This window comes from Paroedura picta, chromosome 10 (assembly GCF_049243985.1).
Source record: "Paroedura picta isolate Pp20150507F chromosome 10, Ppicta_v3.0, whole genome shotgun sequence".
NCBI lineage: Eukaryota > Metazoa > Chordata > Lepidosauria > Squamata > Gekkonidae > Paroedura > Paroedura picta.
This window is the reverse complement of record NC_135378.1, coordinates 66,888,843-66,914,685: the sequence shown is the minus strand read 5'-3', so window position 1 is coordinate 66,914,685 and position 25,843 is coordinate 66,888,843. Positions and strand designations below refer to the sequence as shown.

The 25,843-nt window shown below is 46.3% G+C and overlaps 1 protein-coding gene across 4 annotated transcripts in view; it reads right to left on the bottom strand.

Annotated features, from left to right (window-relative positions):
- Positions 1-24,578, bottom strand: part of ELOVL6 (ELOVL fatty acid elongase 6) — an 83,398-nt gene extending 58,820 nt beyond the window's left edge. The window contains exons 1-2 of one of the 4 annotated variants that reach the window (XM_077300607.1): positions 19,129-19,411; positions 12,887-12,951 (exon numbers count right to left, since the gene is read on the bottom strand). In XM_077300607.1, the coding sequence (XP_077156722.1) occupies positions 12,887-12,951; positions 19,129-19,146 (83 nt within the window). In that variant the 5' untranslated portion in view covers positions 19,147-19,411. Of the gene's footprint in view, positions 1-12,886; positions 12,952-18,897; positions 18,919-19,128; positions 19,412-24,483 lie in introns of those variants that run through there. The other 3 variants (XM_077300608.1, XM_077300606.1, XM_077300610.1) reach the window with 3 other exon arrangements.
- Between the last annotated feature and the right edge of the window lie 1,265 nt (positions 24,579-25,843).

Below are 25,843 nucleotides of genomic sequence, written 5' to 3'. Positions count from 1 at the left end.
GTAAATAACACTGACCTCGTCTGACTATAAGGAAGCCTATGCTGTGCTCATGCATAGGCAACCCAAGTTACACAGCAGTTGCACTTGAATAAATGTGCTGGTATATTTCGGTCAGAATCCGTGGATGCCCCATTGAAATTTGGAAACATTTTTACACTCTTTATGATGTAGGTGAAGTTTTCAGCCACACAGCACAAGGACTGAGATCTGTGGCATTTGCAGACACATGGAAAAGATAACCATTTCCGAGACACTTCAGAAACCTTGACCAATAGAGATGTACTAGCTCTCAGAAAGTCAAGCATCACACACCCAATAGCTTGGTGTAGTAGTCAGAGGGTCAGATTAGGATCTAGGAGTCTCCCAGTCTGCCATGGAAATTTGCTGGGTGACCCTGGGCTGGTCAGAAACCCTCAGTCTAACTAACCTCACAGGGTTATTGTGAGGGTAAAATGGACAAAAGGAGAATGTTGTAAGCTACTTTGGACGCCCACTGAGGAGAAAACTGGATATAAATGAATAAATGAATGTTATGGAATTCCCATATTCTATATCTGCCCATAAGGTGCAAGAGGAAGAAACAGTTATCATATAAATATACGTATGTGCCTCAAGAGAATAAAAGACTGCCTGAAGTCCCTCCAAAGTATTATTTAAAAGATGCTTATCTTTCTTATCATGTATAGTACACAGGCTTTAACCTAATTTAGAAAGAGGGCAAATTTATTTTTATGCTATCCTGCAGACAAATTTGGGTAGAACAAAGTTCTAGAGCACCATGCACCAGGGCAAGCCAAAGGGGATGTTTTAATGTGGATCTCTCTCCTCACTCTCTCATTTTGATGATGAGTCCGTTTCCTCTTCTCCACCTTTGCCTAGTCTGGTAAACAAGCCACAGTCCTTTACCACAACAAAGGGAAGAGCACCAGCAGAGAATAGGGCAGTGTCTTATCTAAGCCTTGCCCAGTCTTGGGCAATCAGATACATGAGATTAAATAGGAAATACTGGAAGGGCAGAAGGGAATGTGGGACAAGGGAAGGATACTGATTGGGTCCTGAGCATGAAGCAGGGAGACCAAGTTGATTCATCAGCGAGTGGACAAATCAAGATGAGGAAAAGGCAAAAGATAGGCTTACTGTAGTAACTTGTCACATTTTCAAGTGAAACTTCAAGAAAGTTTGTACAGGGAAGGGTTGCTATTTCTGAAACTACACAAATATAAGTAGACAAAGATACAAAAGGGTCTGTCTCCATGACAGGCTTCATTCAACTGGCTTAATAGTTATCCTATGTTAACTACTAAGATAGTGAGGGATTTGGAGACCAAGGCATATGAGGAAAGGTTGGTCTGTTTAGCCTGGAGAGAAGATGACTGAAGATGACTGTTTAGCCTGGAGAGAAGATGACTGAGAGGGGATCTGATAGCCATCTTCAAGTATTTAAAAAGGTGCCATATAGAGGATGGAGCAGAGTTGTTCTCTCTTGCCCCAGAGGGATGGACCAGATCCAATGGGATGAAATTAATTAAAATGAAATTCCATCTAAACATCCGGAAGAAATTCCTGACAGAGCAGTTTCTCAGTGGAACAGGCTTCCTCTGGAGGTGGTAGGTTCTCCATTTGGAGAAACAGAGGCTGGATAGTAATCTGAAGGCTTCTCCATTTGGAGAAACAGAGGCTGGATACCCATCTGATGAAGAGGCTGATTCTGTGAAGATTCAAGGAGGTGGCAGGTTACAGTGGATGAGCGATAGGGTTGTGGGTGTTCTGCATTGTGCAGCGGATTGGACTAGATTACCCAAGAGGTCCTTTCCAACTCTATGATTCTATGATTCATTTCTTCCCACTGAATTCACTATTGTTATATGGAGGAGAAAAGATAACAGATAACAGATCCTGACAAAAATGTAGTTCAGGGAACAATCTGCTGGAATCCATGCCAGTTCAAATGTTATCATATTTTATAATCAGTTTACTGAATAGTTCTATCGTAATCCGCCTTGAGTTCCAGAGACAAAGAAGGACTACAAGTGAAAATTTAAAATGTACTTGTTTTACACCTATTTAAGATTGCCACTGTAAAATGCCCACAGAGGAAATCCATTTGTTAATAATCACTCAGCACCCAACACAACCTTCATTCTAACTACATTTGAATACAATAGCACCTTTAAGACCAACAAAGATTTATTCAAGGTGTGAGCTTTTCAGTGGAGAAGTACTAGCAACATGCATAAACCCTTCTACTGAAGTGGAACAGGATAGAGGATTAAATATTCATTAAATACACTTTTAAGATTAATAAGCAGACAGTTTTTTTTGTAATAGGCACACATTACTCATCTGTAGAGTTGCCAACTCCCAGGTGGTGGCTAGAGGTCTCCCCCATTCCTAAACCTTGCCTTCCTTAAACTCCACACCCAAATTCTCCAGTTAGTCTTGCTGTCTTCCCTTAAAAGGTAAAGAAAAACTATAATGTGCATTATGCAGGGGGTTGGACTAGATGACCCCGGAGGTCCCTTCCAACTCTATGATTCTGTGATTCTATGGCTGCTTAGAAATGTGCAGGATGTATACATGCTGCAAATAAAGAGAGAACTCAAAAGAAGATGGGAAGGAAAGGGCTTATTTTGTTTTTATTAAAAATATTTACAAATCATTTTTGTTTGCTCAAGGCAGGTTTCAGGATATAATTGAAACATTTCAGATTAACTACTAAAATATCCTGCACAAAACTTTGATTGGATAACTATTCTATCTTATTAAACTGACTTCTAACTGGCTTTCAATGTATTTACAAGACATTTTGTATTTCGTTTTTAAAAGAAAACGAGCCACCAGGCATTTGCCTGAGACCGGCCACAGGTCCCCCTCGGCCATCCCCTCCGTGGCCTGAACCAGTCTGACCTCTCTAGGAGTTTTAGCTAAGTATCTGTTCTTGTTATATTGTTGTTGTTGGGATCACTGAAGTTGTGTTGTTGTGTCTGACTATGTTGTATGTTGATTCGTTCCATGTATCCTCCTGTGATGTTTTATGTAAACCGCCCTGAGCCACATGGAAGGGTGGTAAAGAAATCATATAATTTCAAAAAATAAATAATTGAAATGGATTCAACTCAGCTTTTGGTTAAATTTTCTCTTGGCTGATTGATTCAGCCAAAAACAAACAAATTATATATCTGTTTCTCTTTAAAAATGGCAAGAGGGTGCTAGGAGGAGCTGGGACTCATTGCGTACCCACCAATCAGGAAGTCTGTCCCAGTTGTCCTATCCCTGACTGGCTGTCCATCCAACTAATGGCCAATCAGGAGGGATGTCCTGCCCCTGGCTGTGTCGTCCTCCAACTTCTTGCATAGGTAAGCGGGCAGCTGGAGCTGGGAGGGTGGGTGGAGGGCCAGGGGCTGCGGCTGTGGGTGGGAGGGTGCCCCCAGCAGCACTCCCAGCACCCTAAACAGCTACTGCCAGGTTTTAGCACGGCTGCCCAGGGCAGCGCAAGGAAGACTGAAGTCCCCCCATGCTTCCCCCCCCAAAAAAAGGTCCACCGAGGCCACTGTGGGCCTTCTGAGGATGGTGGGGGGAGCGGAATGGCCACAGTACTCCCGCACCCTGAAAAGGCCTGCTGAGGCCTCTGGGGTCAGCAGGGGGGAGCAGACTACTCCCCCAGCGCTTTCCCCCATGCCCTGAAAGGGCCCACCAAGGCCTGTGGAAGCCTTACTGGGCCTTTTGGGGGCAGTGGGTGGGGTCCCTGGCTGGCCTGCCTGCGGCAGGAGAGAGGGGGCTTTGTTGCTTGTTAGAGTGTATTGTTAAGAGGTATACCATATTATATTTTTGAGACTTGCAGTGCTGGTAACTGTATATAGTACAGCAGCTTTGGGTCTTAAATTAAGTAAATCATGAATTCAAAAGGTAAAAACTTTTCCCCCCTCTGTGCTGCCCTAGGGTTACACATAGGAAAAAACATAACCCATGAATAAAGCTTCTGGTTTTGATACATTTGCTTGTACAGGTATCAGATAAAGAGATGTTCTGCAAGCTTTAGATGCCATTCTCTATTTGTAATGGAAGAAATGGAATGACAGAAGAGCATGTCAAGGCAATTTCATCAGTTTTCCGATAGCAATTGCTTCCCACACAGCTACTCCCGTACCAGAATGCTCTATAGAAGAGGTTTTGGAACTATAATTACCTGTAGAAGGAACTCTACCTGATCCAATGGAAAACTGAACAGGCTTTAAATCATGCTGTCACCTACCACTCCTGGACTGATTCTGTACTTACTTTGTTTATTCCATTGTGGATGCTGCTGAATTCAGATTGATTTGAACTCGGGTCTTCCTCTACTCCCCCCCCCCCACCATTGAAACAGAAAGTGTTCTGATTAGGGAAGCCCAGAAAAGGGGGGGGGCAAGCACAGCAGGAGCCTTTTTCTTTCTTTTCTTGAAGGGCGGGGGAAAGAGGATTGGAGACCGCAGAGGAGGAGGAATAAATCCAAGAGGAAAAATCTCTGCCAAGAGGAGTTACGGCTTCTGGAGTCTCTGCTGAGAGAAGTTAGGGCTTCCCCTTTAAGGGAAGCCTTGCAACCTGGGAACAAGGAAGACTTTGAACTGATGCCCTGGCCAATCAGGGCTTTTCTATAGCACTGGAGGATCGAGGCAGCATGTTGGTTCAGGAAAAGCAGAGAGCTGCACCTTTACTCATGCCGATTTTTCAAATATCGAGGGTTATATACATTCCAGTATATTGTGGGGAAAGGTAGGGTCACTCTGGATCAATCATGCTTGTTGCAGATGAAAAACTTAAATCACCCAAAATCAAACTGGAAATTGCATTCAGTGTAGATGGCAAGGACTGAATTGATCTGGGATTAAAATAAAAGTTCTGTGCAGATTCAGCCCTGAAATAAACATTCACCAGGGCTACTGACAGCCATTACGGTCCCCTCTGGACAATGATTTCCCCTGGAGAACCAATTCAATAATCATATGAGAACAAATCACAGAACTTGCCTATGCTCTACAAGCCACCAGGGTGCTGAAGCTCCCAAGATCTTGTTCCCCTAGCCCCCCCCCCCTCAGCATTTGCGGTAAAGGTAACATGCAAATAGAAATGTCATTTCCGCAAACATTTCTTCACCTTTGGTACCTCCAAACAGCGCTTACCCAACTGTACAATCAGTCATCTTGTTCAACAGCATGGCAACATAATTAATTTTATTGGACTGAAGGACATAATGTACATCATCTCAATATCTCAGGGACAAGCCTAGAAAGTTATGTGATTGTCAGCTAGCACAACCTACCTGCATTCCAATATCGATGTAGCAACTAAGGACTTTCATATACTTTCTCTAGCACAATTCAGCCAATTCTTTTACAGCCCTTTATTTAATTGCCACAATAAGCCTCATGGGAGGGTAGTATATAAATATAATAAACAAACAAACAAAAATAGATAACAATTATTTTGTATTATTTGGCTTGCTAATGAGACTGCATCACTTTGGGTAAGTGATAATGAGACTGACAGGTGCATGGGGGTTTGAGCTTGTTCAAAAACCTCATCTAACATGCTCTTCATCTCATCAACCTGATCCATGAGGAAGCAGAGAGATCACATCACAACCAGTGTCCATCTATAGATCTTTTAAAGCTCTGCAAATCTGTTAAGGTAGGCTCCCCCATGACACTGCACTGCAAGAAGCGAACTGAGACTCGTGTACTCATGTTACTCTTTGTGCCACTGAATGTCTCATTTTGTTGTCACATGCAACTGCCATGCAGTAAGCCACTGTTTTTCAAACTATAGTCCAATGAAGTGTGCATTCCTTGGGGTCTTATCAAAGGGTTCCCAGCACTGCAATAAACATTCTTCCCTATTAGTTGGCAAATAAGTAGTGCTGTCCAGGACCATGACAGATAAGACACACAGCCGATTAAACTGTAGTTGATTTTATTCATTCACTGATTAAAATTGCATATGTGTAACAATTATGGAGAGCCTCTTGTGGCACAGAGTGGTAAGGCAGCAGACATGCTGTCTGAAGCTCTGCCCATGAGGCTGGGAGTTCGATCTCAGCAGCCGACTCAAGGTTGACTCAGCCTTCCATCCCTTCAAGGTTGGTAAAATTACCCAGCTTCCTGGGGGGGGGGGGGTAAAACGGTGATGACTGGGGAACGCACTGGCAAATCACCCCGTATTGAGTCTGCCATGAAAATGCTAGAGGGCGTCACTCCAAGGGTCAGACATGACCTTTACATTTAACAATTATGGGGAAAGGGCCTCTTAAAGCACATACCATTGTTCACATTATCTAAGATTTGCTGCCTCATTAATCAGAGACAACTTATGAACCAATCATAAGATTGACTGATTAACCAATTGACTAAAAGCACAATTTTGAGTTACACTAAGTTTATTGAAGTCATTGGTGAAACTCTGCTTAGGATCACACTGTAGGAGGTACAAGTTGTCACAGGATCAAGTTGTACAACTGACACCATTTGAAATGGTTGCAACCAGTACATGGAAACTATTTCACATGAATCCATCACACTTTGCAAAATAAAAGATATTTTTATCTGTTCTACTTGCCTTTCATACTTTAAAGCCGGATATTGCCAAAATGTGAAGTAGGTAGTTTCAGCTCAATACATAGATCACATTTCCAAACTGAGGCATGGCTATTACTAGCATTTAGAAGAAGAAGAAGAGTTGGTTCTTATATGCCGCTTTTCCCTACCCGAAGGAGGCTCAAAGCGGCTTACAGTCCCCTTCCCTTTCCTCTCCCCACAACAGATACCCTGTGGGGTGGGTGAGGCTGAGAGAGCCCAGATATCACTGCTCCGTCAGAACAGTTTTATCAGCACCATGGCGAGCCCAAGGTCACCCAGCTGGTTGCATGTGGGGGAGCGCAGAATCAAACCCGGCTCGCCAGATTAGAAGTCCACACTCCTAACCACTACACCAAACTGGCTCTCATGCTAGTATATGTGTTATCTGCTGCCAAGAAACTTGCAATTTAAGGTAACCTTATGAATAAATTACTTCCAAAACATTCCATCATTAACAGCCTTGCTCTACTCTTGCAAACCAAGCGAGGGATTCTTCATTCAATCCAAGAAAAGCAAACCTTCTTCAGAAAGTTTCTTTATTAGAATAAGCAAGTTAGTACACCTAAAGCATAGTTAGAACTAAGATACAGATTACAGGAGATCAGGATCCAAGGGAGGTGCCCTCCCTTCCTGGGAACATAAAACAGATACCAAGTCAAGGAAGTCACAACATCTTGATAACTACTAGGGGTGAGAAAAATGACATGGAGGAGGGAGACCAAACAGCCTTGGGAAGGGAAAAGGAGATGAGGAAGTTAATACATCTAGTGTGCTCTGAGAACTACAAAGGGAATTCATCCTTGGGTATCAGCTAGCCTTAGGCATGCCAACTACAAAATCAGGACAGAAATACATGTGGGTTTTTGACACCAAACACTGCAGCTTCCTTAATGAGTCATCAATCCACTTCATATTTTTCCTGCTGCCTTCAAATTTTCCTATCGTTATTGTCTTTGCCAGTGAGATCTATCTATCTATCTATCTATCTATCTATCTATCTATCTATCTATCTATCTATCTATCTATCTATCTATCTATCTATCTATCTATCTATCTATCTATCTATCTATCTATCTATCTATCTATCTATCTATCTATCTATCTATCTATCATCTATCTATCCATCCATCCATCTATCCATCCATCCATCTATCTATCCATCCATCCCTATATAAAATCAAGGGGTCACACACCAAAAGAACCACTGAGATTCAGCAGTACATTGCTCATAATTCTTTCTATAAGTCTTTCTTTGACAGAAAATGAAATTGTTATGTAACAGATTAAATATAAACACTGGATTTCAGTGGCTATCCTCAGACAGTCTCATCTGCTGAGCTAGTGAACATTCTGAAATATTGTTTTGGTTCTTTTTTTACGGTCAAGGCACAGCTGTTGTATGGCAACCTGATAGGGTTTTCAAAGCAACAGACATTTGGAGATGGTTCACCGTTGCCTGATTCTACATCACAACCCTGGTATTCCTTAGAGATCTCCCTTGCAAATACCAGCCACGGCTGACCTTGCTTAAGTTTTGAGATCTGACTAGATCCAGTCTGGCAGTTTCAAGATCTAGTTCAAGGCTGGCACCATTGTACCACTCCCCTCCCCATCCAAAGAGAGCTTACCACTTACAGAGGACCAAGAGGCAGGGGTGGCTGTATGTTCAGAGACTGGAGGTGGTAAAAGAGTTTTAAGTGGCAAGGTTCTATAAGCACAAAGAGCCCCAAGCCAAATGGGTGTGGTGGAGAAACCGTGTCCCAGAGTCAAGGTATATGAAGAGCTGTCTACAATACAGGGAATAAAAGCTGTCTTAATTAAACAAGGAAACACCAAACATCACTTCTGTAACCCTATCATGTTGAATCTGGACTGCAACAATCAGAATGCTCAAGAGTGGCTTGCAGGCAGAGAACTTGCACTGACATCTTAAGTAACTTCTGTGCCATTCCCCCCCCCCCTTAGGGTGGTGAAGAGGCTTTGTTCTTGCTACCAGAACCGATTATTCTTATCCTTGTTGAGGCGTTACAGTGAGGCAGCTGAAAGATTCTACAGACAGCCTTCAGTTCCTGAAGCAATGTAATCTGTCCTTCCAGATACTTATGTTTCCTGTAAACCGCCCTGAGCCTCCGGGGAGCGCGTTATATAAATATGAATATGTATATGAATATAAAGATAAATACATTGGAAGAATGATTTTGCAACTATAGTTTGGTCCTTCATTAAGGTATGTTTTACCTTTATAGATCTCCAGCCCCCAACCGGAACATCATGCTGACACCCTGGCAGTGCAAAAACTGACTGCAAAGGAAGGCTTTTAAAAATCCTTAAATACATTCTGTGCAAATACACCACAGAAAGCGGTGGTAAAAGAAAGATTCATGAATTTGGTTTCTCACCCAACTGAAAAAGCAAAATCCACAGAAAAGAAGCAAAATCCAGATGATGATGAAGAAGAAGAGTTGGTTCTTATATGCCGCTTTTCTCTACCTGGAGGAGGCTCAAAGCGGCTTACAGTCACCTTCCCTTTCCTCTCCCCACAACAGACACCCTGTGAGGTGGGTGAGGCTGAGAGAGCCCTGAGATTACTGCTCAGTCAGAACAGCTTTATCAGTGCCGTGGCGAGCCCAAGGTCACCCAGCTGGCTGCATGTGGGGGAGTGCAGAATCGAACCCAGCATGCCAGATTAGAAGTCTGCACTCCTAACCACTACACCAAACTGGCTCTCCAGATGAGGATTCTTGAATAAAAAACCCCAGCAAGTGAAATTTGGTCTCATCCCTGGTATACTCCTAAAAGCTGAAGCTTCCTATTTTCAATCGTATTCCAGCATTAAAGTCCCCCCCCCCCCCACACACACACTTCAAAGTGCCCCGGTGGTGAAATGGTTGGCAGAAAGGCAAGAGAGGTATTTTTTAGAATCCTTGTACCTAGCCACATTCAACAGAATTCTGGGTTGGATCCAGCATATACATGGCCCATTACCCTCCTTCCTACAGTCCCCGTCCCATGTGCTTCTTGTGCATGGGGATCCAATGATCCACAGAATAATCTTTTTTCTTAGTCAAAGGAGACCCTCTCCTTTTCTTCCACCCATGGAAGAGCAGATTGGATCCAACTCTGTATTTTGAATCCAATATGCAACAGATCCAGAATCTGGAGATGGAAAGAAGTAGTACCAAGTGAGAGTCTCCCCTATGAATTAGATAATACGAGTGCTTACCGTTATTGAGATCCCAGCAGGCAAACTCTTAAAGCAAATTAAGACACCCAAGGGGCTTTATAATAATGGCTGTTGTTTCTTATTTGTAGTATGCCGCATCACATTCTGCACCTACCATGCTCACAGCACATTCAAAAAATCTTAAGTAATTAATCCTCTTGGGGATAAGCATTAGTGTGGTCATATTACAGCTAGAAAAACCGGGGCAGAAACAAGAACCCTGCAAGGCCATTAGCTAACAGTGCACAGTTATAACTTCAGACTATGTTCTTGGGCCATGTGGTCTCATGCCAGTTTCATATACTTGCTATTCTACCTTCAAAAGGATTAAGATTCTTATGCTGACACTCTATATTGCATGGAATATGATATGTAACTATAGTACAGCAATGATCTTTTCAATCACATGCTCCCACATCTAATGTCACCATTTTCACCTGCTAATCAAACTAATATATTAAGGTTTGATAACAACAGTACTGTATCATTATAACAGACAACTCGTTTCTGTTCTGAATGCATTAAACTTTTGTTTCTAATTGCAGCTGAATATGGCTTAAAAGTAACTGGAAGATTTACAGTGCAGTCCCAGACAGAAGTACTACCTGTCTCAGCCTCCTCCACCTTTACTTCAATGGATTTAGAAAAGTATTGCTTAAGACTGGCCCTAGCAGTTCTTTTCCTGAAGCTAAGCAGGCAACAGAAGTGGGCCAGTATATGGAGAATGGCTAGAAACACCATTCCAAAGAAAGGAAGAGGAGGATGCAATTTAAATTATAAGCAACAGATTATCTATTGTGAATATAACATATACACTTAAACTACAAGGTCTCCTCTGGTGATGAGCATTAATAAAGACTGACTTTTTCAATTTTCTTAGCATTTAGTTGCCAGATCACCAATATGGATTGCTCTTAACCCGTTGAAGAGCATAGAAAACAACCAACATACACCGGAAAGACAAGAAGAAGTAACTTTTGCCCCCTTCCCAAGCTCCCTTTCCACATTATCCAGAGGAAGACAAAGTATTACACATGGATGTGGTTTTATTTCTATTGTTTCTCAAAAACTCATAGAGGTCACAGTGACACCTCTAAAGATGTTACTACAGAAGGGAAGAGACTACACAATGCAGTGAACCCAAAATGAACTATTTAATCTAAGCCAGCTCAAAACCACAATCTCACCCCTTAATGGGAACAGGTAAGTAATGGTCTGAATTAAGAAAGAATGCAGCTCAAGCATTCCAGAAATTGTCAGATTGTTACAACAAAGAACTAGAAACCAGAGGTGGTTGGAACAGGATGGGCAAAAACAAGGACACAGGGCTAGGAGGCAGCAATGAAGAAAGGGCACAGACGGAGACACAGGAACCAAGGAAGAGGGAGGGAAGGAACAAATGTACAGGAAGTACGTGTTGGGAAACCCAGCCAGCTGTACAACACCTTAGTTGTGCTTCTGTCTCCTTCCCGGCTGCAAGTTCCTGTTAAGTCCTGGGCATGGCCAGAAGAGATAGCTTAGCAGCTAATGGTTCTTGGCCCGCTGACTATTAGCCCATGGCCTGGAGCTGGGGCCTCTGCATAAGTCAGCTATGAAATCCTGGGTCAGTCCAAAACATAGCTTGCATTTATATTTTTTGTTGGCTTTTCGTTTTAGCTGTCACTACTCGGAGGTACTTTAGATACAAATATGTAAATACACAAGCCAACAAGGCGCAGAGCTGGCAACTACAGGAAGGCAACAATATGCACAGTTAGGAAGAGGAAGAACAAATGGGAAGGCTCTGAATGGCGTCCTGTATGGGAAACTCAAATGAACATGTACATGCTTGAGGAAGGAGCAACAGAAGAGAGCTGAGGAGGGCAATGGAACCAACAGTATCAGAGATGGATACCATTGTATTCCGAAAGGGTCACAAGAATGCAGATGCAAAGATGTTGGGCCTAGGATGGGAGGCAGCAGTTTTGTTTGATCAAAGATGCATCTCAGCTGAACTAGGGTAGGAAGGCCATTAAGAGTGCCTGCCAAAAGACAACTGCCCACTGCATTTATTCCAGTTCCCCATCTTCCAACTGCCACGCATTCCTGCCTTGATGCATCTTACTTGCCTCCCCCCCCTTTTATTTTTGAACACCCTGCCTCTTTCCCTTCATTCACGAGCTTGAGTGCTTATGCAAACACTCACACACATCATATGTGTGGCACTTCCTTCACTGTAGAGCCTTTCAATACTGGGGCACAGCAAAATCTCCCAGTCTGGAATAATGGTTTTATAATTTCAGTGAGCCCAAGATACTTTCAAGACTATATACCAGAAGTCTCCAATAGGTATCTTGGACACAATGAGATCTGTTTGAGGAACTTTTAGAGCTGGGTTTTTGGCATCCTGCTTTTTAGAAGAAGAAGAAGAGTTGGTTCTTATATGCCGCTTTTCCCTACCCGAAGGAGGCTCAAAACGGCTTACAGTCGCCTTCCCTTTCCTCTCCCCACAACAGACACCCTGTGAGGTGGGTGAGGCTGAGAGAGCGCTGATATCACTGCCCGGTCAGAACAGTTTTATCAGTGCCGTGGCGAGCCCAAGGTCACCCAGCTGGTTGCATGTGGGGGAGCGCAGAATCGAACCCGGCATGCCAGATTAGAAGTCCGCACTCCTAACCACTACACCAAACTGACTACCTAAAGGAGCCTTCAAATGGCTTCTAATCACCTACCCTTCCTCTCCCCACAACTGACAGGTTGTGAGGTAGGTCAGGCTAAGAGAGCTCTGAGAGGTCCAAGGTCACCCAGCTCACTGCATGTGGAAGAGCAGGGAACCAAACCTGGTTCTCCAGATTAGAGGCTGCCATTGTATCTTTTTTTTTAAGTTTTATTTCATAGTCTTTTTCTCTGTGCTGCTTAGCTGATGCTTTTCCTAGCCCAGATTGTGGTTTTAAGTTTGGGTAACATATGGGGCAGAGGGGAATACATGAGAATATTCCCATTTATCTCTACTCTTCCACAGAAGCTTTCTGGGAGACTTTTTGGCCAGTCATACACACTCAACCTAACCTACCTCACAGGGCTGTTGTGATGACATAATGGAGGGGAGCAGAACAATGTAAGCTGCTTTGGGCCCATCTGGGGAAAAAGACAGAAAAAAAAACATGCATAAATAAAATACCCAGAAGCAACGATCAACCCACTGAAGGTAGCCATGAAGACTTGCAGCCCTGGTTTCATTTTTTCATGTAGCTAAAAGTTGCTGAAGCCTGAGCCCAAAAACTATTTTGGAAACTGGAACTGAAGACTGCTTCACAACAGAATTGCTGTCTGGTACTACATACAGAATCCAGAGAAGAATATATCTGAACAAGTACAGTATGCCCTCTCCTTATCAGACAGTTATAACTGCTTGTTTCACACCAAGAGGGGTTATGTTCTGGCCAATTTAGATTTTCATTTCCCAAAAAGAAACAACAAAACGACGGACAAAATACGAGCAACAAAAGAAAATCCCCTAAACAACCCCTTCCTCCCTGTTTGAAATTTTTTAAAAATACACATTTAAACAACACATACAACTAACAGTGAAATCCCCTGCAAGATCACTCCCTTCTAAATCCACTGGGATTAATGAGCTAGTCCACTATAGCAGGGGTAGTCAACCTGTGGTCCTCCAGATCAGTGGTCCCCAACCTTTTTTAGGCTGGGGACCGGCAGGGCAACTGCCCCGCCCGAGCATCGCGTTTGCTGGCAGCGGCTCATGGAAATTGTAGTCCATGGACATCTGGAGGACCACAGGTTGACTACCCCTGCAATAGTGGAGTGGCTGAGATTGGGGATAGGCCCGCCTGCTCTATGCTGTAGGCCCTATTTAGAGGGACTACCTTTTTATGAACAGGGACTGTGCACTGAAGAACTGCATTACAGGCAACTATTAAAGAGGGGCAAGGTTTCCCTGCCACTGAAATCGAGCGCTGAGAATCCACAGCCCCTTTAGACGGCCATTATGCAGCTATTAAGATGTCTCTGTCAAAAAGTCAACCTCTGTCTTTGTGCACTAGCTCTAGGGTGCAGATTTTTACGAATGAAACAGACAGTTGAGCTTAGCGATATTGCCAGAAACCACAGACATACACATTCTCTGGATGGCTCCATTTACAACATGTCAAGCTATATTACTGGGAGCCACGTGGTAGACATATGCAAAGCTGTTTCCCAGTATCTATAACCATAAGGGAACGCAGACATCTGCGCCCTTTCCATGTTGGCTCAGGAATGCAGGAGTCCATGGTGAAACCCCATGCTGCTGTTGCAGGCATTTGTATAGCATATCAAGGAGAGTGGGGCCAGTTGGAATGGGTCTTTCATCCATGATCAATACCCTTTCCCCCCAGCAACAACTGGCTGGGAAAGACTTACCTGACCAGTCCTACTTACAGGGACACCGTACAGCCACTTACTACCGCAACAGGCATGCTGCCATGAAAGAAGCTGCTCCTATGCTTTTAACACGAGATTCCAGTTTCCATGGATATCAAAGCAAGGTTTGAGCCCAGTGGCACCTTTAGGAGAAAAATCTGAACCCACACAGGAGTCCAGAAACCAAAAAAGCTTAACAAAAAGGGAAATGTCTGTAGGCCTATTGAGGGTGCACCAAAAGGTTTCTAAAATGTAATAAAGGTGCTACTGGACTGCTTAAAGGTGCTACTGGACTCTGATTTTATATAAATACCAGTATTTATTAATAATGCAATTTAAATTAAAAACATCCCAAGGCTCTATGTATTGTTAGGTGCGAAGTCATGTCCGACCCATCATGACCCCATGGACAATGATCCTCTAGGCCTTCCTGTCCTCTACCATTCCCCGGAGTCCATTTAAGTTTGCACCGACTGCTTCAGTGTCTCCATCCAGCCACCTCATTCTCTGTCGTCCCCTTCTTCTTTTGCCCTCAACTGCTCCCAGCATTAGGCTCTTCTCCAGGGAGTCCTTCCTTCTCATGAGGTGGCCAAAGTATTTGAGTTTCATCTTCAGGACACTCGGCCTTCCTTATGGTCTAACTTTCACAGCCATACATTGCAACTGGGAATACCATAGCCTTGACTAAATGCACTTTTGTTGGCAGGGTGATGTCTCTGCTTTTTAGGATGCTGTCTAGATTTGCCATAGCTTTCCTCCCCAGGAGCAAGCGTCTTTTAATTTCTTTGCTGCAGTCCCCATCTGCAGTGATCTTGGAGCCCAGGAAAATAAAATCTGTCACTACCTCCATTTATTCCCCATCTATTTGCCAGGAATTGAGAGGGCCGGATGCCAGGATCTTTGTTTTCCTGATGTTGAGTTTCAGGCCAACTTTTGCACTCTCCTCCTTCACCCGCATCAAGAGGCTCTTTAGTTCCTCTTCACTTTCTGCCATTAGAGTGGTATCATCTGCATACCTGAAGTTGTTGATATTGCTCAGATAAAATCAGATCCTTTAGACATACTCATGTCTCAATGCCATTGCCCAAATGCGTTTTGGCACTGTTACCTTTATCTTAGCAGCGGTCTGGCATACACATAAGTACAGCAAACAAGCAATGTGTTTTGTAATATATTAGCTCATTTACATAGCTTTACACAGACAATGGACACTGTGTGGACTATTAGTCACATCTGTAGACCTCTAAAGTCTCAAAAACAGGCTCTGGTCAAAACAAGCATTAATTCTCTCCCAACTTGCACTTTCAGCGTCCACGTCATTGCCTTTGGGTGTTTTTAATTTAAAATTGTATTATTAATAAATACTGGTATTTTTATAAGTACATTACATTCCAAAAACTTTTTGGTGCACCCCAACAGGTGTTTCCTACAGATGTTTCCCTTTTTGTTAAGTTTTGGTTCCTGGGCACCTTTATGACCAGCATTGTTTTAATCAAGGAGTAAGTTTTTGTGTGCACCCATACTTCCATCAGATATAGACTGTATTCAAGCATATACCTTGAATAAAACTTTGTTGGCCTTAAAAGGTTACCACTGGACTCAGACTTTTGTTCTGCTGCTTCAGACCAACACGGCTACACACCTGAATCTGTCTTCATGGATTTCTAAGTAACTGTGTACTGACCCAGATAGCCCGAGCTTGTCCAATCCTGTCAGATCTTAACATGTATAGATCTTGGATGAGGGGGTGGAGGGAAGTGTGCTACTTCCAAGCAGCTTGAAGCTGGCCAGATCTACTTACATTAAAAAGAGCTGGGAAGAGTCAGGAAGGGGACAAAGCAGGGTGCCTGCTGTGCGGAGAGGAAGGTGATTATAAGCCACTTTGCCCGTTTACGCACTGGGAACTTCACTGTCCCAGCTCCCATGCAGGAGCACAAATTGGGGGTGGATGAGGCGCACCAGGCCAAATGCTCCCCCATGTGGGTGCAGGAAGAGGTGGGGCAACCTGCCATGACTAAAACTCCAGCCTGCAGCCCGGCATGAACCCTCCAGTGCGTAAATGGTCATTGAGACTCTTCCGGGTAGTAAAAAGTGGGGTACAATAAACCCAACTCCTCTTCTAATAGACAACAAGGGGTGTTCAGAACAGCCCTCCCTTGGGTGGCAGATAGGCAGTCTCAGCGGGGCCAGTCTCACACAAGACAGCAAGCCAGAGAGCAGGCTGTAAACTGTGCTTTCTATCCCTACTTTACTGCTGTGGTGTGAGGGAAACCTTTATTCTCTCTTCCCTTCAATAGCAGCACCTTCCACTGCATTGTGTGTTTGCCTGGGGGGGGGGGGGAGCAGCTTCTTTCCTATGCCTGTCTATGGATTAAGGACTGTGCCATTAGAGATCAAGCACAGAGTGAAAGAAGGCCACCTTCTTTTTAAAGACAGCACACAGGAAGAAAGAAAGGCCCTTGGTGTGCAGGCCTACTGATATGCTTGGGGTCTTTGCTCCCTGAAAGAAGAAGCAGGGGTTCAGGATGAATCCTGGAGTTCACAGGGTGGGAAACACCTGGAGATGCAGGGATAGATCCTGGGGAAGTCAGGAAATTCAGTGGGGTCTATTTTCTCCAGGGGAACTGATCTTTGGGGTACGAAGATGAGCTGTCATGGCGAGGGATCCCCAGATCCCACCTGGAGGTTGGCATCCCCAGGAATCCAAGACTTGAGTCGCTATCCCAGTACCCCCAGGGGAATCACGGAGTGAGAGGTGGTGACTGGGGAGATTTGAGGATTATCTCATTGTAATCCAGAGTTTAAAATTACGACTAACACCTTTCGGGAAACAGGAGACTGTGGAAGACAGACTCTTTGCTTCTACCCCGATAGCCCGGGGCCACAGCAGTCCTCAAGTGATACCAACTCCTTCCCCTTGCCTATTCCGCCCACTCTCATGAAAAGGAAGGAGGGCCGGCTAGGCCGCGATTCTTCTCCTGGCCAAGAGGCTCCAGACGGCTAATCCGGCAGTTCGGAGCCCGCCAGGTGGGCCAAGGATCAGCGCCGGCAGACCCGGTGCATTCCACACGCACAGAGCCCAGCAAGGGCGCGCGAGGGCGGGGAGCGGTGCGTGGCCCGCGCAGGGCAGCCGCGATTGGGCGCCGGAGCCTCACCCCAGCCTCCCCATCTCGGCCAGCCAGGGCACGCGAAAACGGGGAGGGGCTCCGGCACGCCTGGGCGAATCTGCTGCCTGGCAAAGCGCGGCCCGCTTGCCGGCTGCGGATTTGCGAGGCCGGCCGGGGGAAGGCGGAGGCAGCGGCAGGGCGGGGTGGAAGATTTAAACCGGGCCGAGCGTGAACGGGCTCGGAGCGAGCACGTGTCGCCGTGAGAAAGGGCGGAGGGGGGCGGCTGGGAGGGGAGAGGGGCGCTCGGAGCGGCACGGGCAAGGCCGGGCCCCCGTCCGCTTCGAGCCGCGCAAAGGGAGGGCGTCGCTCGTCCCGCTTCCCCCGACGCAGCTCCCGGCCACGCATCCCCGGCCCAGAACACCCCCCCCCCTTAACCTCAAGCCCTTAAGCCGCGAGCGGATGCGGGCAGCCGGGGTGTCTCCGCAGATTGGGGGATGCGGCTGGCTCATGCGCAGAGGCGCTCGTCGCTCTTCAGGGCCTGGTGCCCGGCTTCCCTAGGGGCGCCCGGCTGCACGACTCCGCGCGCCCGCCGCCTCATTTGCAGACAGTCCCTCGCGGCTTGGTCGTCCGGGGCGGCCTCGAGGAGAGCGAACGGCACGCGCAGCCTTCCGCGGGCGGGGGCGGGATGCCCACCGGCGTCGGGAAAGGCTTCCTCCCCCGTCAGGGTAGTCAACCTGTGGTCCTCCAGATGTCCATGGACTACAATTCCCATGAGCCCCTGCCAGCATTCGCTGGCAGGGGCTCATGGGAATTGTAGTCCATGGACATCTGGAGGACCACAGGTTGACTACCCCTGTTTTAGGGGAGCCTCCGCCCCTCCTCCCGCATAACCCCTACTCTACCTGGCAAAGGGCATCAACAGTTCGGGCAGTCAAGGGCTTGCCAAAGCCTCCCGCTGGAATCTCCAATGGAGACCAGGCGGGAGGGGAAGGGGCTCCCGATGGAGAATTTACCCGTGCATAACGCGGGTGCTCTGGGAGGCGCCTTCCTCACGGAGCATGCCGGCCCCGGCCAGCCGCCCGCCTTCTCTCCCAAGCGGCCGCCCGCCCCCCCCCCTCTGCCCCCGGGCCGCCAGTCCCGACGCGAGCATCACACCACGGAGGAGACGCATTCACATGTTCGTCCCCCGCCTGCCGCCTCGTGCAAAAGTGAGCCGCCCGAGAGAGGCGGGGAAGCGGCCACGCGGGGGTTTTTGCACGGGACTGGGGATGGGGCTGCCCCGTCCCACCTTGGGCCGGCTGCGGGGGGGAGCAGGGCAGGGGGCCTTGGGCGAAGAAGCGCCTGCCGGGGGAGGGGGAGGGGGGAGAGGCTGAGAAAAGGAGACAGCCGGAGGCCAAACGCCAAACGGGAGGCGCGGGAGACGCCCGCTGTGTAATGGACACAAAAATTTAAAAATCGGGGGGAGCCGTTCCGCATTACATAATTTGACCCCGGAATCCACCACGGGGCGCCCGCTTCATCGGCGAGATTTCCCAGCCGCGAGATGCAGACCCACCCGCGGGGCGCGCGCGCCCAGGCAACCCCACGCACGCACGCAGACGCACGGCTCGCGCCATCCTTTCCCCAGCCGTCTGGGGGCTCGCCTTCACCTAATGCAACCCGGAGAGCTCGTCCCGCCGCGCGGCAGACTGGCGCGCTCCAGTCCAGACGGCCCCCGGCGGGCGCGCTCCCTCCCTCCCTCTCCCTCCCTCGGCGGGGGAGCCCGGCGCGAGCGGCCGCCACCTACCAGTTCTCCTGCATCCATTGAATCGCTTCGTTCTCGTTGAACTGCTTCTCGAATTCGTATTCTTGCAGAGTCAACGCTGACATGTTCATTGGACCGGTCTTGGGGGAGGAAACGCTTTCCGAGGTGCCGTCGGCGGGGGACCCCTTTTTCCGGAACGGCTCTGGGTCGGGGCTCGCCTGCTCTCCTGCCTCGCGCTCTCAGCTATATCCTTGATGGAGCATTGCTTTTTCTCCTCTTCCTATAGCCTCCTCTCGTGTCTGGAGATCTCTCCTCCTCTCTGCTTCTGCAATCCACCCTAGGCGGAAACCGAGCCGGGGCGGTCTTAGTGCCGCTCGTTTTCCCACCAGCTCATTCATTTCTTTGAAAAGGAGAGTTCGCCTTCCTAGCCGCACAACGCCGCCACTGGGGGCGGGGAGAGGGGGGGGGGGAAACGGAGCTGGCAAAAGTCCCAAAGGGATCGCTCGTCCGAGGACTCTTGGAGCCGTCTTTTCACGCGCGCCTTTCTCCCGATGATGAATGGGAGCAGGCTTCCCCCCCCCCCCTGGATGGCTACTAACGGATTGAACCCACCGAATGCAAATTCGAATCGCAAATCCCACCAGGACGAAGTGCTGACTCGAGAAATTTATTCCAACGTTCGCTGTCATTTGGATTTCTTCTTTGGGCTTTGCCTCTTCCCTGGACAAAAGCAGAAGATTTTTTTGGGGGGGCATGATTAAGGGGAGAGCAGGATAGAGGAAAAATTCCACCGTCTTTCCCCATCTCCTCCCAGCCTTGTTTCACTTGATAGCGATTGGAAACATAACGTTAGATGCAGTCTCTCTTATGCATTGACTGATCTAAATCTTAAATCTTGCTGCACTAGAATGTTTACCAGTCTGACGTATAAATATCACCTCCTGATTTTGTTCTCAGATCAGTAACACATAAGAATCACAGACTTCACTCTGCATCCTCAAGTTTGCTTGGGTTCATTTTAAGCCACCTTCTGAATGAAAGATCCATCATTCTCACTGCCTTTGCTGGACAGAGAGCCAATGTGGTGTAGTGGTTAAGAGTGTTGGCCCAGTATTTGAGAGGCCTGAATCCTCACTAGTGCCTTAAGCTCACACAGGGCTGTAGCAAGAACTACGTGATGACCTCCTGGTCTGTTGATTAGCTGTTATGCCAGATCACTAGAATAACTATCGTTCCATATCTTCCATGTTAATTGGATGGGGCTTCTAAGTCAACTATCAGAATGTTGATCCCCCCAAAGAGACAAAAAACAAGATTATACAACACTAAAGACAAATAATGAGTCAAGTATCATGCCTGAAATATGTTAGTGGCTATTTCTTCCTATTTAGGGACCCTATATACATATATGAGCCTCTTGTGGCGCAGGGTGGTAAGGCAGCAGAAATGCTGTCTGAAGCTGTCTGTCCATGAGGTTGGGAGTTCGATCCCAGCAGCCAGCTCAAGGTTGACAGCCTTCTATCTTCCAAGGTCGATAAAATGAGGACCCAGCTTGCTGGGGGTAAACGGTAATTACTGGGGAAGGCACTGACAAACCACCCCGTATTGAATCTGCCATGAAAATGCTGGAGGGCGTCACCCCAAGGGTCAGACATGACTCGGTGCTTGCATAGGAGATACCTTTACCTTTTATATACATATATGCTAATTATTCCTGGAAATCAATATTGGGCAAGACAATGAAAGTGCCACAGCATTCTTTAAATTCTGGAGGAATTTCATACAGTTGGAGGTTCATACAGTTTCATACAGTTGAGTACTCAGTTGGAAGAATGTTATCTTATTTCAAGCAGCTTTCGAAAGCTCACACCTTGAATAAATCTTTGTTGGTCTTAAAGGTGCTACTGAACTCTGATTTTATTGTGCTACTTCAGACCAACACGGCTACTCATTTGAATCTACATTTAGTATGATGCAACCTGGTTTCCTTTTCCTTTATGCTCAGGATGAAGTTTGCCAACTTGTGTGTGGCAGAAAGAGCAAATGTTCTGTCCTATTAACAGAGGTTAAATGTGTGAAAATGGGCAGCCAAACCTTGAGCCCTTAAATTACATCACTTAATAATTGCTTGCAGATCAAACAATCAGGCAATTAATCTTTATTTAAACTTGTTGAATAAAAATAATTCCTCGTCGTAGGAGCTGGACTAAAAAAGAGGGGTATTTGTTTACTCTCATAAAAGTGTTCTTCTGATTGAACTGTAGATCATCTTGGTCATACCTGGTGGGAGGGCAAGTACCCTCACATCACAGCTGATACATGGCAACCCAGTAGGCGTTTCAAAGCAAGAGATGTTCAGAAGTTATTTGCCACTGCCTGCCTCTGCATCACAACCTTGGTATTCCTTAGAACAGGGGTAGTCAACCTGTGGTCCTCCAGATGTCCATGGACTACAATTCCCACGAGCCCCTGCATTTGCTGGCAGGGGATCCTGGGAATTGTAGTCCATGGACATCTGGAGGACCACAGGTTGACTACCCCTGCCTTAGAGGTTCCCATCCAAATACTAATCAGAGCCAGTCCTGCTTAACTTCTGAGATCTGACGAGATATGGATATCCTGTGCTATCTATGTCAGGGATGGTCATACCTACAAATCCATGATCATCCACAGGTATTTTCTTAAAGCCAGGGATGTGGAACTTCAGTATACAAAGACAGTGTGCCTCTGAACTGAGGAAACAGGTTATGAGGGATCAACATAATACCCTGCTTATATGCATCCAATGGCATTTGAACATCTGCAGGTAGAAACAGATGTGCAATTTTTTGTTTTTGTTTTGTTTCTGTTTTGCAAACAATGTACAGTTCTAGTCATCATATCTCAAAAAATGATATTGCAGAGCTGTTAAATGTACAGAAAAGGGCAACCAAGAAGATTAGGAAATTGGAGTGCCTCTTCTATGAGGAAAGATTGAGTTTGGGACTCTAGAAAAAAGGCAACTAAGAGGGCTACGGCAGGTTTATAAAATTATGGAAGGGATGGAGAAAGTGGATGGTGAATGCCTTTTCTCTGTCTCTCATAATATTAGAACTTGGGAGCAACCAATAAAGTTGGTGAACAATAGGTTCAAGAGAAAGAAAAGGAAACACTTCATTCAATAAGTAATTCATTTGTAGAATTTACTGCCAGTGTATGTAGTAAATGCCATGGACATGCCTTCTAGAAAAGATCACGTATGGTGTTCATAGGGCTTTCAAGGCAAAAGGTTCATCATATATGGTTCATCAGTGCCTGCCTCTTTTTAACAACTGTGGACTTCTTTTGTGGTTTCCCATCTAAATATGAACCAGGACTGGCTGGGATTAGCTTACAAGATCAGCCTAGCATGAGCTTTCCAGGTCAGAGCAAATTGTGGATAGCAAGCTCAGTACTAGAAGTGGTATTCCAGATGCTTATAAACAAAAGTGGATAAGAAAAGGTGGTGGAGGGAGATCCATCCAACTATTCCAGAATGAAGCAATGGGGTTTGCATTCAGTGGGATCTTTGCTGATCTTTCCTTGGTGGTGGACTTGTCAAGACAGAGGCAGAATATATATCCAGAGGCCTTTAATCTTGTGATGGCAGCATCCAAGTGATCTTAACCTTGTTAGTGCAGTCAAAGGGCAGCTCGAGCAGAGTTCATTCTGGAAGACAGATGAAAAAAGCTCTTTTTCAGCTGCTTGTTCTTTGTCCAGTAACCAAATCTAGGTAGATCTTCTCTTTCCCATGGTGGTGCTTTTGGGCAGGAGGCAGTGCCACCTGGGTTGTGGGACCTGTTGGCAGCATAATGATCCTTTCCATTGCAGTTGCATCAACAAGCAAATGCAACATTCAGAAGGTACGAACTCTGATACGTATCAGTGTAATAAATGTTGTAATATATGTGTGCACTATATCTCATATATATAATCATAAGCTTTGAAAAGGTATTTCGTTTGTTTGAACTCATTACTTTTAAAGGTCACTTGTCTTCCAAATTACTTCCAAAATTAACATTTTTACATCACCACTTACATCCATATTTTAAGAGCCAGTTTGGTGTAGCGGTTAGGAGTGCGGACTTCTAATCCGGCAAGCTGTGTTTGATTCCCCACTCCCCCACATGCAGCCAGCTGGGTGACCTTGGGCTCGCCACGGCACTGATAAAACTGTTCTGACCCAGCAGTGATATCAGGGCTCTCTCAGCCTCACCCACCTCACAGGGTGTCTGTTGTGGGGAGAGGAAAGGGAAGGCGACTGTAAGCCACTGAGCTTCCTTCGGGTAGAGAAAAGTGGCATATAATAACCAACTCTTCTTCTTCTTCTTTCTTTTGCTTTTAAAAAAATCTTTGCTGAAATAATTCATTCAAAATTCAGTAACTGAAATCTGCTATTAAGTCCTATTGCAGGGGTAGTCAAACTGCAGCCCTCCAGAGGCCCATGGACTACAATTCCCATGAGAATTGTAGTCCGTGGACCTCTGGAGGGCCGAAGTTTGACTACCCCTGCAATAGGACTTAATCTCTCCGGCTGAAAACGTCAAAAAGGTTGACCCTGACTGGCTCTTGTCTTTTGATTCCCCCCCCCCCCCACACTCCCAATGAAAGGATGAGAATCAAAAAGAAATCGAGCAACCACCTCGTCCTCTGCAGTTGATGGAGAAAACAGGTTTCTTTGCGGAGTGACAAAAACGGACTGTACCACCAAAATCTGGACAGGGGAAGAGGAGGAACTCATTAGAGCTTTGTGCTGAAGTTATTCGAGACCACTGAAGGAACGATGCGCACGCGTCAGTAAGAAAAGGTCTTTATGTATAACGCTTGCAGAGGTCGCCTTGCTTCTGGCCTGGGTTCGGAAAGCAATGTTACTGGGCGGGGGCGGGGGGGTTGTGGGGGGTAGTATTGAAGCTGGACGACCCCAGCGTCTGGACTCTTCCGTAACTCTAGGTATGAATGAAGTGACGTCACACTCAGGCGCGCGCAGGGGAAAGCAGCCCGGCGCGAAGGCGGCCAGAGGACCGCTGAATGCCCGCCCTGCTGTTGCACGGGCCCCTGTGGCGCCGCCAGCGTCATCTCAGCGGCGTAATGGCCATGTGCTCTGGGAGCCAGGCTGTGCGCGTCGGTCCTGGCCCGCAGCGGGGCACCGCCCCCCCTCCCGGTTCCTGTGGGATTTATTCGCAAATAAAATTCCTTTCCTCAAGCAGCTTGGAAAGACTCTCGCTCACGCCCAGCCCGCCCTCGTGGAAACCGTTTGCAACGCCATCCCCTGTAGCTGCTGCTCCTTGAACAGCAACTGGCCCGCGGCAGCTTGCAGGTCGTCATGCTTCGCGCCATCTCAATAAAAAGCCTCATTAAAAAAAAAGAAAAGAAATCTACCTTTTCCTCAACGCAGGCTTTCTCAGCCAATGAGCAAACTTAATTGTAGGGTCGAGGCGGCTGCAGTTTTCTTGAGCCATTCCAGTTGACAACTGAGCAGTCAACGACCTGCTAGCGTGTTACTTTCTTACCATTTTTATGCGGCTTCAACAGAGGTTTTGGTTGCAATCCACAAACCAGTTTGACGAGATTCCTTGGAACAAAGCCAGTTTGTTAAATGCGGCCAAACCAGAGTAACGTCTACCATTCCAGCTAAACAAGCTTGCCTGTCTTATTTTAGTGCTTTCCTCATAATTTTTAGCTTCCTGGATCTCAATAATGGCCTGATCCTTAACGTTTACTCAAAGCAAACCCAAGCATTGAGTGGAGGATGCTGCCATCAGCTGCTTTGAGTCCCTCCCCAATACAGAATTTAAAAATGGATAAAACCCCAATTCTTAGCTCCCCTCAAGCCTTTTGGTTATCAGTCCACTGGAGTTTAATTTCTAGTTACTGGATTTAAAATACATCTGCTTCCACCCCCACCCTCCCAATTTTGAAGAATATAACTAAAATAGACCTGCCTGGCTAAGTCATGGCCAGTGTCCTCTAAAGAGGACACTCAAAAGAGTCCTCTAGTTGCTTGACAGTTCCCCATTTATTCAGCCTCAACAATGGGCTAAAATGTGTTCCTGAGGCTTCTTCTAATAAGTATGTGCAGGCTTTTTTTATTCTTTCAAAGGACACACACACACACAAAATCACAGCTGCAAAAGGACACAGAAGCAGAGGTCTTTGGTTGCCACGTGCTGAAAGGAAAAACAAAACCATCCTGTCCTTTAACAGCGACTTCACGGGATGCTATTCATCAGGTGACTTTTAAAAATATCTCCATGCCACAAAAAGTTTCGGCAGCCCATTTTAACACATTAAGCATTTTGTTCCATGCTAGCTGGCACCTCTAAATCAGTCAAACACTGCTGTCTTGCATTCTTCGCCTCCAACTGCACTTTCTTTATAGCCAGCATGGGAGAGTGCACACGTTGGATAATGCTCTTTCAATGCACTTTAGAAGCAGATTTTCCTGTTCTGCACAGGAAAAACCAGCTGCAAAAGCTCGTTGAGAATGCATTATCCAACATGTGCAGAAAAGAACCATAGGCCTCTTATGCACGGCGGCAGCTACTGCGCAGTGGACTAAGGTATTTAAAACACGTTCCAATGTAAATGGGCAGCCCTTGCCCCCATGTGCTAAAGATTCTACTTTTTGTAGACCAGGGGGCCAAACTCTGTGCATAAGGGGTTTTATTGAGTCTCCCATATAAAAGGGCAGATGGCAATACATTGAATTTTCCCTGTGTATAAGCTCTCCATAAGTCCA